The sequence below is a fragment of the Trifolium pratense genome, linkage group LG4 (assembly GCF_020283565.1).
Source record: "Trifolium pratense cultivar HEN17-A07 linkage group LG4, ARS_RC_1.1, whole genome shotgun sequence".
NCBI classification, from domain to species: Eukaryota; Viridiplantae; Streptophyta; class Magnoliopsida; order Fabales; family Fabaceae; genus Trifolium; species Trifolium pratense.
The window spans coordinates 23,832,733-23,850,425 of NC_060062.1; the positions used below are offsets into that span (position 1 = coordinate 23,832,733).

At 34.3% G+C, this 17,693-nt stretch overlaps 1 protein-coding gene across 2 annotated transcripts; it reads right to left on the reverse strand.

Moving 5' to 3' along the window:
- Positions 1 to 11,544: 11,544 nt before the first annotated feature.
- Positions 11,545 to 17,369, reverse strand: LOC123919498. 2 transcript variants are annotated; one of them, XM_045971416.1, is made up of 8 exons: positions 16,680 to 17,342; positions 16,428 to 16,577; positions 15,960 to 16,112; positions 14,235 to 14,405; positions 13,881 to 14,045; positions 13,290 to 13,753; positions 12,120 to 12,502; positions 11,545 to 12,009 (listed from the first exon to the last, which is right to left on the reverse strand). In XM_045971416.1, exons 1-8 carry the CDS (start codon positions 17,254 to 17,256, stop codon positions 11,955 to 11,957), a joined length of 2,118 nt encoding a protein of 705 aa, XP_045827372.1. In that variant the 5' UTR covers positions 17,257 to 17,342; the 3' UTR covers positions 11,545 to 11,954. The 2 variants fall into 2 exon arrangements, with proteins under 2 accessions (XP_045827372.1, XP_045827371.1); XM_045971415.1 differs by having other exon boundaries at positions 11,546 to 12,502; positions 16,680 to 17,369.
- Positions 17,370 to 17,693: the final 324 nt, after the last annotated feature.

Below are 17,693 nucleotides of genomic sequence, written 5' to 3' on the forward strand. Positions count from 1 at the left end.
TGTGATGATCCAGGAGTTTTTGCTATTCCCTGTTCCATTGGGGATCACAAGTTTGAAAATTGTATGCTTGATCTGGGAGCAGGTATTAATGTTATGCCTACTTCTATTTATAATAACCTTGATCTTGGTCCTTTGCAGCCTACAGGTTTAATCGTGCAATTAGCAAACAGGAGCAATGCCCGCCCTGCTGGGAAGGTAGAAGATGTCCTGGTGCAAGTTAATGACTTGATTCTTCCTGCAGATTTCTACATTCTAGACATGGAGGGAGAAACTAATTCCAGCAGGGCACCCATCATTCTAGGCCGACCATTCATGAGAACAGCAAGAACAAAAGTTGATGTTTATGATGGAACCATGTCCATGGAGTTTGGCGACATTGTCGCTAAGTTTAACATTTTTGATGCCATGAAACATCCCGTGGAAGAACATTCTGTTTTTTATATGGATTTAGTTACTAACACTAACCTTTGCTCTGTTTGTGCTAAGATTGAATATGATTTGCAGGATAATAACATTCATACAAGTGAAGTTGTTGTCAATGAGGCAGTCTGTACGGTTAAAGTTCTTGACATTCCGGCTGCCCCAACCAAACACTCCTATGATAAAGAAAAGACTACACACTTCCATGATAAGATGATTTCCAAAAAGAAATTTTCTGTTGGCCAAAAAGTCTTGCTGTTTAAGTCTCGCCTGAAAGATATGGTTGGTAAGTTTCGATCCAAGTGGATTGGCCCCTTTGTCGTGACTAATGTTTTTCCTTCTGGTGCTATAGAAATTAAAAGTACAGGTACTGGCAAGGTTTTCAAAGCAAAAGGACAGCGGTTGAAGCTGCTCCATAAAAGTGTGGAAGGGCTTCCACCAAAACCACCAGACATAGAAGCATCAGCACCAGCCGCTACACCTTAGCCCCTCGGGTGTGTTCCTTCCTTTACTCTCACTTTATGTTTAGATTACATTGCGGACACTGTCTGGTTTAAGTGTGGGGGAGGGACATTTTACATTTACATTTACATTTTTGTGTTTTAAAAAAAAAAAATAATAATAAAATAAATTGTCATGAGTAGTCACATGTTCTAAGGCTAGGGCAGATAGCTGTAGGGTCAGTGAAATTTTTGGAGTTTTTTGTTTTGATACTTGACATGATAGTCTTTGCAACTTAATGCACAACTGCTTGAACACTGTCAAACTTAGTAATGTCTAGATAAATCTCTGAAATATTTATTCTTTAGACTGAGTTCTCTAATTTGAATATAATGGAGGGTATGATTAGAACTAAGTGTGGGGGAAAGGCTAGAGTAACAGATAGACCGATCATTGCTATTAATTGAGAAAAAGGAAACTGCTTAAGAGCTAAAAATAATGAATATAATAAGTTCCTGTGTCCGAAACTGGAGGAACAAGTTCCTGTGCCCGATACTGGAGGAACAAGTGCTGTGTAGGATGCTCTACTCTGAGTAACAGGTTGGACTTATTACAAGTAAGATTCCGTCAGGTGAAAAGGTGGAGTAGTACCTAAAGCTTAAAAACAATAAATAATAATAAAAAAAAATAAAGCTTAAAAGTAGTTGCCCCTGAGTTGATGTTGAAAAGCTTTGGATCTCTTGAAAAGAAATAGCCCCCCTAGTCTAAAATTCTGGTTAAATCCAAAATTATAGGAAAAGAATGACAGCTTAGCATCTAGAATGGTAGTTTCAGAGAGGGATCTTGACATTACTTTGGTTGACAGTGGGAGACAGTACACACACACGCAAGATTATTATTGAAAGTTGATAGATAAGAATTGTGCCAATCTTTGAATTTTGACCCGAGGTTTGAAGCTTGAAACCTGGAATATGTTGACTGCTTGTGATTTTTTTTTTTTTTTTTTTTAAGTTTTTCATTTGAGTTTTGCTCGGAGTGCAAAAGTTCAAGTGTGGGGGAATTTGATCAGTGCATTTTAATGCACATTCTTCTACTATTGTACTAGTGTATTTCTATGGTTTAATTTACTATTTTCACTATTTTAATGTGTTTTTATGTTTAAGTTTATTTCTAACTTTATTTTATTTTCGCACTTAATTTATGAATAAATAGCACTTTGACACCCTTCCAGTCCGCAGGTCATAACTGGAGTTACAAATATCGGATTGAGGCGCGGGAAGATGCGTTGGAAAGCTGAGATCAAGAGCTACAACGTTCATGTTGAGGCCAAAATCCAGTTCGGAGCGCAAGTGTGTCAAATAATTGCATCTATGTTCCAGACGAATTTAATTTCAGCACAACTTTATGTTTTTCGGCCCAATTGATTTATGGCCCATTTTGCTTGCTGTATTAAAACGAAAACCTGAACTAGGTCAGAGATTATTCACTGTTCACGAAATATTCAAACCCTAGAGCAGCCACCACTTCTATGGAGAACTAAATTTCTTTATCGATCCATTGGTGTAAGAAACTCCGTTTATGAATTCTTGAGGTTCGGTTTATAATTGCAATTCCGTTTGAATGTTTATGCTGTTTGTATTACTTTCATATCCCTTATTTCGTTTAGATTAATGCTTAATTATTCTAATTCGAATTTGTATTGTTGATGATTGTTTGAATTGATTCCCGCTTGTTGAAATTGATTTGAATTGAAATTGATATAAACCATCGCGCTTAGCAATAGGGTTGATTGGAAGCTGTTAGGATATTAACTTTGTTTTCGTGATGCTTGATCACTGTCATAGTTAATTGAATATATATGATGCTTAGTCAATTGAATTCCGTATAATACTAATTTTCGCTTGTTTAATTAGTTTTATGATCAACCGAAGCATAAACCCTTGAATGGATATTTTTAAGAACCTGTGATAGATAATAAACGAAGTTGCCTAAAACCAATGGATTGATTACTTTCACGTTGATTAAATTTGTTATTTGTTATTGTTGTTACTGCTATCAAAACCGAAAACCCCCAATTTGCAACCTTTAAATTCATTCTAACATTGTTAAACCGATTGTGAGTCCTTGCGAAACGACCAAGGTTACTACCTTGTACTACTTTTAGTTAAAATTATTATTTGACCACGAAACGACCGTGATCAATTCTCTCAAGTGTAAATTACACTTGATAGAATCCATTCCCAGATAGTGAGGATAAATATATGTTAGATGGGGATTATAAACGTGACCATAGCGTAGGCGTGACAATATAATCTATATTTGCGGGTATCTGTCCGTCCTGTCTCGATTTTGACGAGGAAAAATTGAATTGATTGTATTTGGGTTTAGAGTTTTCTCTGATTTTAAAAGATGCGGTGGAACAGATAATGGAGATATACCCACTCCAAATCAGTCCCGCTTATGTCTTACATTTTAAATATCTTAAATTATAAACCCTTAAACAAAGTCTTAAATTATATTTATATATTTGTGTTTATTTTTAGGTTGAAAAATAAAGTTGTTTTTTCTATTTATATTATTTGTTTAAAAAAGTCATTTTGTCGGAACAAAATAGTTTTCAACTTTTACCCGATTTTTAATAAAATTTATCATAACTCAACCAAGTTCATATGAATACCTGAATCCCGTTGAATATGAGTTTAGGATTGTTTTGGTGAATACTCAAAGGGGGTTATATTATTAAATATATGAGAATAATATTACATAAGTTGTCAGAGAATGGACTGGTAAAAAATATGTCGATCCCTTTACGATAAAAATGTGTAGTTGTTTATAGGCTGCAAATTTTTTCTCCTCCAAGTTTAATCTCCTAGAACTTCGGCCAAAACCGTCTTCTCCGGCGAACCAGCACAAGAATAGGGGTGGTTATCCTTTCTTTCGTCCCCAAGCTATGGAGGTTATGGGGGTGATGATTTCTTCCACGTGAAGTTTAAGCAGTTGACCATTGGGAGAGGAAGATATTTTGGGCGTGATTCATCATTCAAAACTAGTTGGTGCCACATTGCTTCATCTCGCCAGGTAGTTTTGTCATCTCGCCAGGTAGTTTTGTCATCTCGCCTATTGAGTCTTCTTGGATCACTTTGATTGGGATTTGTTACTTTTGGACTTATTGGGCCTAACTGATTTATCCCCTAGCTCATTGTCTGGTCCAAGGGTCATACTTTTCATACCCATTAAGAATTGTGACAGGTTTGAAGAAATCCGAATTTTATGTGTTTGAGTTTGGGAGATGTAAGATCTATCTGCATTATAATGACATGCCTACAAGATTGGGCATGCCTATAATTAAGGAAGGAAATTAAACTGGTTAAGGATAGCTATAGTCATAATTTGAATTGTAGTTTTATTTTATTGAGTTTTTGAAATTATTGAAATTTAAGTTGTCTTTTTGTTTGAAGAGGTCCCAAAATATTTATATTTTAGTTATAATTGTGATTGTGGACCACAATTTACAAACAATATTATTATATGAAAGTTGGAGTGTCACCGCCGTTGTTGTTGAGAGAGTTGATTTTGCTATTGATGATAAATATTTCTTTTTAAATAAATAAGATAAAGAGATTTCTATTTTGTGGTTAGTATTTTTTTAAATAATAGTGAAGTTAGGTCACACACTAAATAGAGTTATGGGTGTTAACTATTGAGATTATTCAAAGAGAAAAGGAGGCTAGAGTTTTCCATTATAATAAACCAAAAGACATGAGGAACAAGAGTTACAATAGAGTATATAAATTAGGGATTATAAAAGACTAAACTACCCCTACAATAATATAATATAACTATTATTTAACATCTCCCCTCAAACTCACGATGTGTTAACATGGAGCATCGAGAGTTTGTCAATCAAGAAACGAAAACGTTTAATAGAATGAGTCTTCGTGAACAAATCATCAATCTGCAAGGAGGAAGTAATAAACGGCAAAGTAATGGTACCATGTTGAAGATGGTGACGTGTGAAGTGACAGTCGATCTCAATGTGTTTGGTACGTTCATGAAATACAGAGTTGTGGGCAATTTGAATGGCACTCTTGTTATCACAATACATAGGAGTTGGTTCAGAAACAATCACACCCATATCATAAAGTAACCAACGCAACCAAACTATTTCAGTAGTGGTAGATGCCATAGCACGATACTCAGCTTCTGTAGAAGAGCGGGAAACAATATCTTGTTTCTTACTCTTTCAAGAGATAAGAGAATCTCCAAGAAAAATACAAAAACCTGAGGTAGACTTACGGTCAGTAGGATTACCAGCCCAATCAGCATCAGAGTAAGCACGTAACTCTAATGAAGAGGATGACGGAAGCAAAAGGCTCTGAAATTGAGTTCCCCGAAGATAACGGAGAGTACGAAGCACGGCTGCCCAATGTATTGTAGTGGGAGAAACAACAAACTGACTAACAACATGCACTACATAAGCAATATCGGGTCTAGTAATTGTAAGATAGACCAAGCTTCCAACCAAAGTACGGTACAAAGTAGGATCTGATAGAGGAACCCCATCAGAGGGAACATATTTCACATTCATCTTTAAAGGACTGTCGACTGCTCGAGTATCAGAGAGACCAGCTTGCTCAAGAATGTTTGCAATGTACTTAGATTGAGATAAAAGATAACCCTTATGAGAATAGGCAACTTCAATCCCTAAGAAATAGCGAAGAGGACCTAAATCCTTCATTTCAAATCTTTTAGCTAACTGTAATTTCAACTCACAAATCCCATCAACATCATCACTTGTAATAATCATATCATCAACATATAAAGAGAGTATAATACGACCATGAGAAGTTGTCCTAACAAATAAAGCAGAGTCATGATCACTAGAGCGGAATTCAAGAGATCTAATCACAGTAGAGAACTTCTCATACCAAGCTCTTGGAGCTTGTTTCAAACCATATAAAGCTTTCTTCAACTTACATACTTCACCCTGATTATGAGAAACACCAGATGGAGGTACCATATAAACTTCCTCCTGAAGATCACCATTTAAAAAGGCATTTTTAACATCCATTTGAGAAATATCCCACTGACGAACATATGCAACGACAATAAGAGTGCGAATAGTGGTCATTTTGGCCACAGGAGCAAATGTTTCTTCATAATCCATACCATATTGTTGAGAAAATCCCTTAGCCACAAGACGGGCTTTGTAACGCTCAACTGACCCATCAGACTTGGTTTTGACCTTGTATACCCAACGAGACCCAATAGCACGTTTTCCTGGCGGAAGAGGTACTATGTCCCAAGTATTTGTCTTATGCAAAGCTGCAAGTTCCTCAGCCATAGCCTTCTGCCAAAGAGGATCAAGAATAGCTTCTTTATAGGACGAGGGCTCAGACAAACTATGAACAGATGTAAGAAAAGAAGCAAAAGAATCAGAATAAATTGAATAAACAAAATCAGGCAATTGAGTAGACTTACGATCACGAGAAGGATAACGTGGAGGTGGTGGTGTTGGTGGTGGAGGTGGTAGAGGAGGTGCAGCAGGAACAACAGTCGTAGGAGGTTGTTGAGTAGCTGATGGGACAAAAGGGACATATGTATCTGGAGTAGCACTAGTACTATCCCTGCAGTTCTCAAAATTACAGTCACTAGACATATCATTATCGACACCGAAAGGATCAATATTAGTTAGTTCAGACTTGCTAGGAGTATGTGTATCAGACGAAAGAGAGAAAAATGGTATGTGCTCAAGAAACACAACATGACGAGAAACATACAATTTTTTACTTAAAGGATCATAACAACGATAACCCTTTTGACCATCCCCATAACCAAGAAAAACACATATGATAGAACGAGGAGACAATTTATTTCGTTCTACTTGTGGGAGAAGAACAAAACAAGTAGAACCAAATACCTTCAAAGAAGAATAATCAGGACTATAACCATACAATTTTTCAAAGGGAGACAAACCTGAGATGACTGACGACGGAATTCTATTAATAGCATGGACAGAAGTGCGAATTGCTTCACCCCAAAATTCAGTCGGAACAGAAGCAGACAACAAAAGAGAACGAGCAGTTTCAACAATATGACGATGTTTTCTTTCAGCAACGCCATTTTGTTGAGGAGTATCAGTACAAGAAGTCTGGTGAATTGTACCATCATAAGCAAGCAACTCAGAGAATTTATTAGAAGTATATTCACCACCTTGATCACAACGAAAACACTTTATAACAGCATTATGTTGAGTTTTAACCATAGCACGAAACATATGATAAATATCAAAAAACTCAGAACGATTTTTCGTTAGATAAACCCAACAATAACGAGTATAATCATCGATAAATGAGACATAATATCGAGATCCACCTTTGGTAAGAATCGGTGATGGACCTCATACATCAGAATGAACTAAGTCAAAAGGTGCTTTGGACACAGAAGCACTTTTATTAAATGGCAAAGTAGAAAATTTAGCAAGTTTGCAACCGCAACAATCAGAAATATCACTAATTTGCAATTTTCCTAAAGCTCCAGTAGAGGCCAAGTATTTTAATCTAGATGCAGAAACATGACCAAGACGAGAATGCCACAAATAAAAGTTAGAAAATGATAAACTTAATCGAAAAGATGATAAATCAGTGGAAGTAGAAGTTGAGGCTGCAGTATCTGGAACTCTTAGCTCATCCAGAACATAAAGTCCCCCATGTCTACGACCTTTCCCAATCAACCTCCCTGAATGTGGATCCTGCACATGACAATGAGTAGAAGAAAACATAACAGAGTATGCAGAATCACACAACTGACTAACAGAAGCAAGACTCAAAGTGAGATTAGGAATATAATAAACATTGGGAAGAGACAAATTAGATGTGGACACTGACCCAATTCCTGCTAATGGCATAGGAGTGCCATCAGCAGTCATAACTGACATGGATGAAGTATGATTTAAAGACAAAAAAGACTTACGATCATATGACATATGATGTGATGCTCCAGAGTCAAGGATCCATATAGAAGAAATACTTGAACAATTAGAAGGAGTCAAACCTTTAATAGAGGAGACAGATGTTGCATGTGGCTGGGTGACGATAAATTTTTGGAACTGTTCAGCAAGATCAAACACTCTTGAAGTAGTCTCATATGGATATACATGATCAATACCAATGCCAACGGAAGAAGGATCAGTCAAACGAGATATAGCCATATTATCAAACAATCAAATAAACCAACAAACAATTGCTTCAAATGTAGAAGTCCAACCAATCACCCCCAATGCCAAAACTCAACGGAGCCAACCAATAACAAATTCAATAAGCAATATGCAAACCAACCAATTAGGCTTGCTCCTCAATAGAAATAGGCTTAACTACACATTTGGTCCCTTACGTTTATTTTAGGTTTCAATTTGGTCCCTTACGTTTAAAAAGTATCAATTTGGTCCCTTACGTTTATTTTAGGTTTCAAGTTAGTCCTTTCCGTCAATTTTGTCACATGTGGCAGTCAATTTGCATATGTGGACTGACACGTGGCACTTGGACACAGTGACACGTGTACTGTTCAAACGGTGTTAGTGACAAAACTAACGGAAAGGACTAACTTGAAACCTAAAATAAACGTAAGGGACCAAATTGATACTTTTTAAACGTAAGGGACCAAATTGAAACCTTTTAAACGTAAGGGACCAAATTGAAACCTAAAATAAACGTAAGGGACCAAATATGTAGTTAAGCCATAGAAATATTGCAAAAGAATTGCTTAAGCATTCAAATAAGCCAACACTTACGTAACCTTCCTTCTAAACAATAACTAATTAAATCACAAATTGAAATAATCATGAAAAATCACAACCTAAAGATGTTAATCTCCTTTGAAATTGGCATCGACTTCAAAGCATCATTTTGACCAAAGTGTGCGATCCAATCCAATAGCAAGAGCAGGGAATATCAATTCAAGAAATCAATAAAAATAGCCAACAACAAATACACACTTTTATTTATCTTCAACAAATTGCTAATGGATTAACCAAGCTCTTTGATACCATGTTAACTATTGAGATTATTCAAAGAGAAAAGGAGGCTAGGGTTTTCCATTACAATAAACCAAAAGACATGAGGAACAAGAGTTACAATAGAGTATATAAATTAGGGATTATAAAAGACTAAACTACCCCTACAATAATATAATATAACTATTATTTAACAATGGGTATGATACTATATTCATATCACACTTATCACTTATGGTCTTGCTATATTAGAAGAAGAAAAAATGTGATAGATAAAAAAAATGTGGGTCAAGTTTGAGACAAAAATGGTTACTACCCACAAAAGTAGAAATTTTAATTTAGAAGAAAACTACTTTCTTAGTCAAGAATAAATGAAGGTCCTACCAAGAAAGAAGAATAAACGAAGTTGAATTTCTTTTTGTAGAATAAGAAAGTTTGAAATTATCATTGTGTTCACACTTCTATAACTTCCTCTAAATAGTGTAACCCAAAAAGAAAAATTCCTCTAAATAGAATCTGTTGGATAAGGGAGAATCATTCCAATATTGAGAGAAAAATTACAATTTTAAAAGACTTTCAAGAGAGCTTAAGAGATATTTAATTAGTGAAATTTTGGAGTGTAATAATTAGACTAAGGATTAGTGAGAGATCATAAGTTTTTTTAAACACTTTATGTAAATTTCTTTTTAATAGAAAAAAAATTCTCTTTAATAGAAATTTCTAGATGACGCAGATAAAATTTGTCGATAAAATAATTTTTTTTTTTTGTACATGGATAAAATGATATTTTAATTAACAATAAAGTGGTTTGAAGGTGGAGAGCTGAGGGATTGTGGTTTCAACTTTCAACTTTCTATACTAAGACCATAAGTGATAAGTGTGATATGAATATAGTATCATACCCATTGTTAAATAATAGTTATATTATATTATTGTAGGGGTAGTTTAGTGAGAGATCATAAGTTTTTTTAAACACTTTATGTAAATTTCTTTTTAATAGAAAAAAAATTCTCTTTAATAGAAATTTCTAGATGACGCAGATAAAATTTGTCGATAAAATAATTTTTTTTTTTTGTACATGGATAAAATGATATTTTAATTAACAATAAAGTGGTTTGAAGGTGGAGAGCTGAGGGATTGTGGTTTCAACTTTCAAACCAATTCCAAACTAAATAACAAAATGTGGTTATGGTTTATAATTGGTATTTTTTTATTGGAGTGGTGTGGTTTTTTTTTTTTAAATGAATTTTGCAAACTAAGATTGAATATAGATTGGTTAGTAATTTGGTTAAGGATAGCCAAATTTTTTGCACACCCCTAATAATAATGCAAGTTGGAATTAAGATGAATTAGAATTGATGCTCCAAAAAATAGTGGAGATGAAGCAATTAGTGAAAAAGAGAGATTGTTAAGGTAAACTTTTTATACCTAACCATTCTCTCAATCAAATTTTTTGGGTACTCATGAGTCAAGATCGAATCTCTGACTATTTATTCAATTAAAAATCGTTATTACTTGAACTAATTTATGTTCGCGGAATCAACACGAAAAATCAGTTCACCCACACCAAGAGAAGAAAACAGAAAAGAATAAATAAATAAATAAATAAATAGAGAAGATCAAATGCATCGGAAAGACCATAAGAGTTTGATCCCCACAACTGCGATCGGAAAGAGGCTGAAACCATTTGATGTTAGAACTGACCTCCGAATCAGATTCAACTGATGGTGAAAACCAAAAAAAATGCGAGAGAAGTTGGAGAGAGCTGGACATCCTAATTAGTTTAGATTAGAAAATAATTAAGATAGGGTGTGGATAATTTTTTGAATAATTGTTTTTATTAGATATCACACAAAAGGCAAAAAAACTACCATCCTAATTGTTTTTATTACATCTGAAATTTTTTACAAACCAAATGAAATTGGGCTTACAAAGGGCCAACCTATAGACATAGAGTGAAATAAAATTAGGATGGTAGTTTTTTTGCCTTTTTAATTGCTCACACTATTAGAAAAAACACATCAAGAAATACTTCCTGATAAAATTTACACTACTATCAAATGATATCTTTCAATAAGATTTGTACTACCGGAAGATATCTCCTGATAGATGGAGGACATAGGGAATTATGATCAATTTAGGGGCGAGAATCAACCATCTAAAATATTCTAATTAAAAAACATCTAACAAAAAACAATTAGGAAGATTTTCCAAAACTCTTATATAATGTGATTCTCCATGTCACTCTGTAGTGGGTCACACCATGGTACGTGATATTGTCTGCTTTGAACCACATGTGAGGTGAGTTCTTACGGTTTTGTTCTTTGCAAAAGACATCTTGTAGCCTTTCGATCGATATGGAGGGCATGTAGCTTTTGTGAAAGGCACCTCGTGGATATTGTATATAAACTACTTTAGCTTCAACAACCAAACGATATGAGACTTTTAGGTATACCGGAACAGTTACCCCCTAGTCGAGGCCAAGGGGTTAGAGGGCAGGTAGTGTCTGCCCCTCCTCACAATTTTAGCCTTTGTAAAAGGCGCATCGTGGGTTGAAAAGTGCGAGTGTTTTATGTAAATTTTCTTTTGCCTAAATTCTCAAATAATGTAAGAAATTTTAAGTATACGGAACACCGATTATTACTACATTCTCAAACTCCACTCCAAGCTTAAATCAATTACACTCTTAAACATCATATTTGAATCAAAACTTTATCTCCAAATTATACAAAAAATTCTCAACTTTAACACAACCGTAACCACACAAACATAAGAATACACAGAAAAAATAAATCAAATCAAAAGCTCTAAATATTACATAGGAATACAAAGAAAAATGTCCAACACCACACTATAGAGAAGCTCTTGATTATAAACTGTCCTACTAGAAAAATCGGAATTAGACGAGAATATTCCGTCTATATGTGGCATAAATTCCACCGCCACGCAATAGAGACGGATTCAGAGACGGAACAAAATCTGTCTCTGATATTGGCGTCGCTAAACAAACAGCAACGGATTTTATAAACTGTCACCTTTATCAGTTGCCTTTGGCACCTTGGTTAAAATAGCCGTTAGAAGATCAAAGTACAGAGGAAACTGTGCAACAGCATAGAATGTCACAGGCAAACAAGTGGCTGCATAAATCGGAAACAAAATCGACTTAAAATTATGGCTTAGCAGAAAAAAATGTCCGGTGCAGAACGAAACAAACATAGAAGCAATGGCCACAAAAAGAGAACTCAACCCAAGAAGAAGTTTGAATGGCAAATCACGACGAAAATCTTTGGCTTGTTTCCGCGAAGTGAGAATAGAAAGGAACATGATGAGTCCGGTTACAGAGAAACAAAGACCAATGAGTGAAGAAATTGCGAAGACATCAAATGCAGGTTTGCCTTCTAGTATTGGTCTGCCTTCATCGGTTGTCCCACCGGGTACAGCACTTGCTGTCGCAAAGGAGACACCAGCGACAAGAGCAGCTACGACAGAGCAGGATTCGGATGTGTCTTTTAGCCATTCACTGCTTTCTTTTATAAGATCTGCATGTGATTTCTTGAAGATTTCTCGCGATGTTTTGCCATTGTTGTTGCTTCTAAAGTAGAAGTGTTGTGGTACAAGGCTTCTGATATACTGGTCCAAGGTAAAAACGAAAAAAATTGAATCAACTTATGCAAACATTTTTACTTGAAGATATAAAAAAATTATTATAAATTTTTGCTTCATAGTCATATACTCTATTGTAAACTAATTTTCAAGTCCTATCTCATGATATTTTTAACACTTCCTCATACGCATGATTAGTATGCGGAGTGTGACCCGAGTGACCAGATAACATGTGGTTGATGAATCTTAGATAGAATATGATATAATTAATCTTAAAATTTTGGTTAGATTCAACTCAAATCCTAATATCATACATGACTTTCTAGTTACCAAAAAAATGCTTATAAGCTTATATGGAAATTTAAGATAAAGAAACTAATTTCAAAACAAATAATAGAAATATTTGATCGACTAGTGAGCTACCACTTCGGAGTTTTTTTGTTTTATTTGGGGGTCTGTTGACAAAGTGATAAACATTAGTGAAACTCAGACACAATTGTGAGGTCCTGGATGAAGGTGTTCAGCCTAATAATATCGACATTGTCAGATGAGTCCGGACTTATAGTTATGGACACTTCGGAGTTAGTTATTACTCTATTAAGAGCTAGTTAGAGTTCATTAGTAGGTAGTTAGTTATTGGTAAGTAGTTAGTTTGTTGATTTTGTACAAACTCTATATATAAAGCATCTCATTTACTTATTAACCATTTTTATGATATTGAATATTTATCTCTTTGATCATGTGATTTGTAACAAGAACTAAGAAATATGTTGTTAAAGAATATGAGATTATACATAATTTTTAATTATTGTACCTGAAACCATTTTATATCCCACATCATTTGCAAGGCAGCACCAGCAATCTGCCAAGGTTTATCACCACCAAGTGCCTCTGCTGCCAAATGCAACACTGTATTCTCTTCCACATCCACTGCAAGAATCAAATTATTCCAAAGTTCTGGTTTTGAGTGCTTAATACTTCTCAATGTCTCAACAATAAGGGGTTGCCTATACTTCACTGCAACATGCAATACATTTTCTTTTCTTGAGTTTGTGTTATGGATAGCACTTGGTATTTTTATTAGTATTTCGTTCACCATTTCGACTATGCCATTTTTCGCTGCAACCAAAAACGGTGTCATCTTTTTGTTAATTTCCTTTTCATATTTCGCTTCCTTCTTTGTTTCATTTGGAGTTGATGCCTCTTCCTTTATAACATCCGACTCCGATTCTTGCTCTTGTTCTTGTTCTTGTTCGTCTTCAAACCTGCTGGGTCCACCTGCCATTGTCAAGTCAAAGTATGGACAGTAAAAATAATATCGTTTTTTGATTTAAGATGAGATGGCTGAAATTAACAATAATGACACGCGTGTGTAATTCAAATTTCATAATAGTACTTTACCTACCTTGTTTCCATAAGGGAAAAACGTTAAACATGTCAGGGTCAATTTCCCTATCAGTTGGTCGACCACCGCTTCCGGTGAATGCTGCATAAGGTCTTTTCATTAGTGCCTTCAACAGCTGACTACTCCATAAGTGCTTTTTCCTTGCAACCTTTACATCCTTTAACTCTTATAAAAAGAACATTCAAACATGTGACCAATTAATTATAGAAACAGAATTTTTTATTAGTATACATTTTTGTTGTAAAACGTTTAAGAAACGGAGAGGATCTTTACTCTATAAATACTACTAGAGATATTTAAAAAATTAATTTAACAAAATGACATTATATTATAATTTGATTGAAGAAGACATACCCACTCCTGAAAGGCCTAGAGTATGTACATATGCAGACTTGACAAATTGATGAAATGTTTCATAATTTGGTGGGAAAAATCCAACCCAATGTTTCTCTGATCTAATCGGACGATGATTATCGTTTGACGGGTCTTCTGTGTCGTGTTGTTTCTTTTTTGAAACCTGTTTTCCTGACAAAATTCACACAAATTAAAATGTTTTTACAATCAAATAAATATATTTTAACCATTAATCAGTAATGTACTCCCGCTTCCATTGAAATGGTAAGTTAGTAAGTTATAAATTACTTATGATCCAAAAAAAAATTACAAATATAATACATTCATATTCATGCACGTTTGGATTTTCTGCCGCGAATGTGACATATTGCTAGAGTCGTTGACTCGACGACTCTGCAGTATGTTGTCTAGTGGTAACGGATTATACCCAATTACTGCGTTAACACAGTGTTAACGCAGTAATTGTTGTTGACCGTTCAATAAGAAATGAACAATTAAGATAAAAAATGTGTGAAACTGTATTGAATAAACTATAGACGTTTGATAATTTGGCTACTGCGTGAAACAATGTTTTAAGAACTGGACCGGAGGTCGAACCGGTGTGGCTATTGGTTCAAGGGTCAACCGGTCGGACCGGTTCAATCGTTATTAAACCGTTTATATTGAACCGTTCATATAACTTTCTTATTTCACAACTAATAAACAAATTAATAAAGTAACATTAACAAAATAGAAAATTTAGAAACTTAAAATAAAGAAATCATAAATCCAAAATGCATAATTTATACCAAATAATTATACATAAATTCGAAATTCATAATTCATATAAATTGTTAAACTTTAAATTGGACAAAATCATATAAACTTTACATAATCATATAAACTTAAAATTGTTTGTTAAGAATTAAGAATATATTATACAATTAAGGCAAATATCAAGATATCAATGAATGCATATTAATGCATATCAATAAGGTAGACATGTAAAAAATGCTGGTCAATGCATATCAGAAAAGTATATCAATTATATTAAATTGTATCAATTGTATTTAATAGGTTTTCCAATAAACTCAAATTATAGGCTAGACATTAAATTGTATTTAATATAGGTTTTCCAATATAGGCTATGGATTAATTCCTTACTACTCCTTTGTTTACTTCAGAAAAATATTAATTAAAGAAAACGAAAAAAAAATTGAAATTTTTTTTTTAATTTTCAAAAGATTCCGAACCGGCCGGTTTTTTCAAACCGCCCCCAGTTCACCGGTTCGAACGGTTCCGGACGGTTCGTACCGGTTTCAAGCGGTTTTTTTCCGGTTCTGCAGACTACCGGTTCTCAGCACTAGCCCGGACCGCTGCTGTGTCCGGTTCCCGGTTGAACCGGCCGATCTGGTCCGGTTCTTAAAACATTGGCGTGAAACTGCATGTGGCAGTTACAGCAGACGAGCTCGGTCCTTGTAAGGTGCACGTAGCTGTAGAGGATTCAAATCTCATGTGTAATAAGGTAACAAAAGGTTATAAAAGCTTGTGAGATAAGCTAATTCCTTCTTTTTACATGCTCAAGTTAAGTTATTATCCCTTTTGGGGGACCAATGTCTATGATGCTGTATCCATGAAAGACACATTAAATTTTGTTTCATTAAATTAAGTATCAATAAAGAATAAAGCAAAAAAATAAAGAAGAATTAAGAAAGTACTGATGGAATGAGAATCTATATCACATACCAAATAAAAATGCAAATAACCATATAGAAACAAAATCATATAAAGTAGTATAGTTTTCTGGAAACTTCATCTTATCACAATCTGGATTAGCCTCCATCTTTCTCAAATTTGACTTCATTGTTCTTTCAGCATCCAGTGGTTCCACAAGTATGCCTAATTGGAAACAAATACAGTTAAAGACTCAACACGCGTACTCCAGGTAAAATCTGGTCGGGAAATGGATTAAGTGCAGTCAAGTTTGGTGTAGTCAAATCTTTGACACATTTTTTTATCTATATTTTATATAAAAATCTGAGTTAAATCTAGACCTCCTGATCTTAACCAGACGGTCACATATTATTGACTACATGCATGACTGCATGCTCCTCCGAATGCACATAATCCAGATCCATCTGGTCGTAGTTGATATATCTGATACATTAATTTTCTTTGACTCAAATGTCAAACATAGGATGTATTATTACTTACAGTGATATAGGATTCTTTTATACCATGAAAGATTGCTAGCACTTTTGAAGGCTGAAGGTCTAGTTGCAAGGACTTTGAGAGGAGTAGATTCCTCTTTGTTCAAATGTGTGCTTAGAAAATCATAGTGATGCACTATTATCACAGCCAAATCTGTTTGATAAAAAAATAACAAAACTTATTAATTTTTTCGTATGTAATGTATAAATAACATTAAAACGACAATTAAAAAGGAACAGAAAAAATATAACTTACCGAAATATTCTCCACGGATTGCAGTGTGAAGAATACTATCACCATCTTCTCGTACAAGATCTTGCAAAGTGACTCTCTCTTTAGAAATATGAGCAAGATAAGCAAAAGTTTGTTTTCTCCAATTAATAGCAGCTTGAAAAAGAGGCGTCTCACCGTGTTCATTTTTACGACTCAACAAATATATTCTCTCATTATTTCTCCCAATAATAAACTTACATATTCTAGCAAAACCTCTTGATGCTGCAAAATGCAATGGCGTGTCACCGCGTTCGTTCTGCATTTCCAGTGCTTCAACTCTTTCATCAATATTTTCTTGTCGACTATTATGAATTAAAATTGCATTCACAAGCTCTTTAACAACATTTTCTTCATCTAAATCTATTGCTACATGTAATGCAGTGCCAGTTGAATCAGAGATTATTGCTCTGTGAGCTTGTTCTGGATATTCATAGTATAACATTATAACATTTTCCCATTTACCTTCCCATGTGTATTCACCTAGAAAATCATTTACTTCCTCAGGTGAAATGTTGAGTAATATGTTGTCTCTATCACCAGACATCATAGTTGATGTCATAGTGGCAAAAATGAAGGTTTTTTTGAAATGGAGTAATTGATGTAGTTATGTTTCAATGTTACTATATAGTATATATAGCTAGATTAATTTTGTTCTTGGTCCTATGTATCATTATTTATGAATTGCATGCTGCTATTTTTATACCAAAGAATCTAATGCTTCAATAAAAAATGATCTCATGTGAATCATGTGATGTAACTTTATCCATATGACAAGGGAAGAATAAGTATTCACTAAAAGAAAAGAATGGGTTGATAGAATGAGTAATTAATTAATGGTTTTTTTTTTTATAGAGTGAAATAGATCGAGTGCAGTCAACTGCACGCAGTCAGTATATATGGACCGTTCGATAAAAATCGGACAATTAAGATTTTAAGTTTAGATTTTAGTTATTTTTTAAATATAAAATTTACTTTAAAATTTAACCGCTCGATTTG

Coding starts and splice junctions, on each gene's coding strand:
- LOC123919498 (XM_045971415.1), bottom strand. CDS start 17,256: ATGACATCAACTATGATGTCTGGTGATAGAGACAACATATTACTCAAC. Junction 14,406..15,959: donor GTTATTTGCATTTTTATTTG/GTATGTGATATA, acceptor GAATTTTGTCAG/GAAAACAGGTTTCAAAAAAG. Junction 14,046..14,234: donor TCTAGGCCTTTCAGGAGTGG/GTATGTCTTCTT, acceptor TCTTTTTATAAG/AGTTAAAGGATGTAAAGGTT.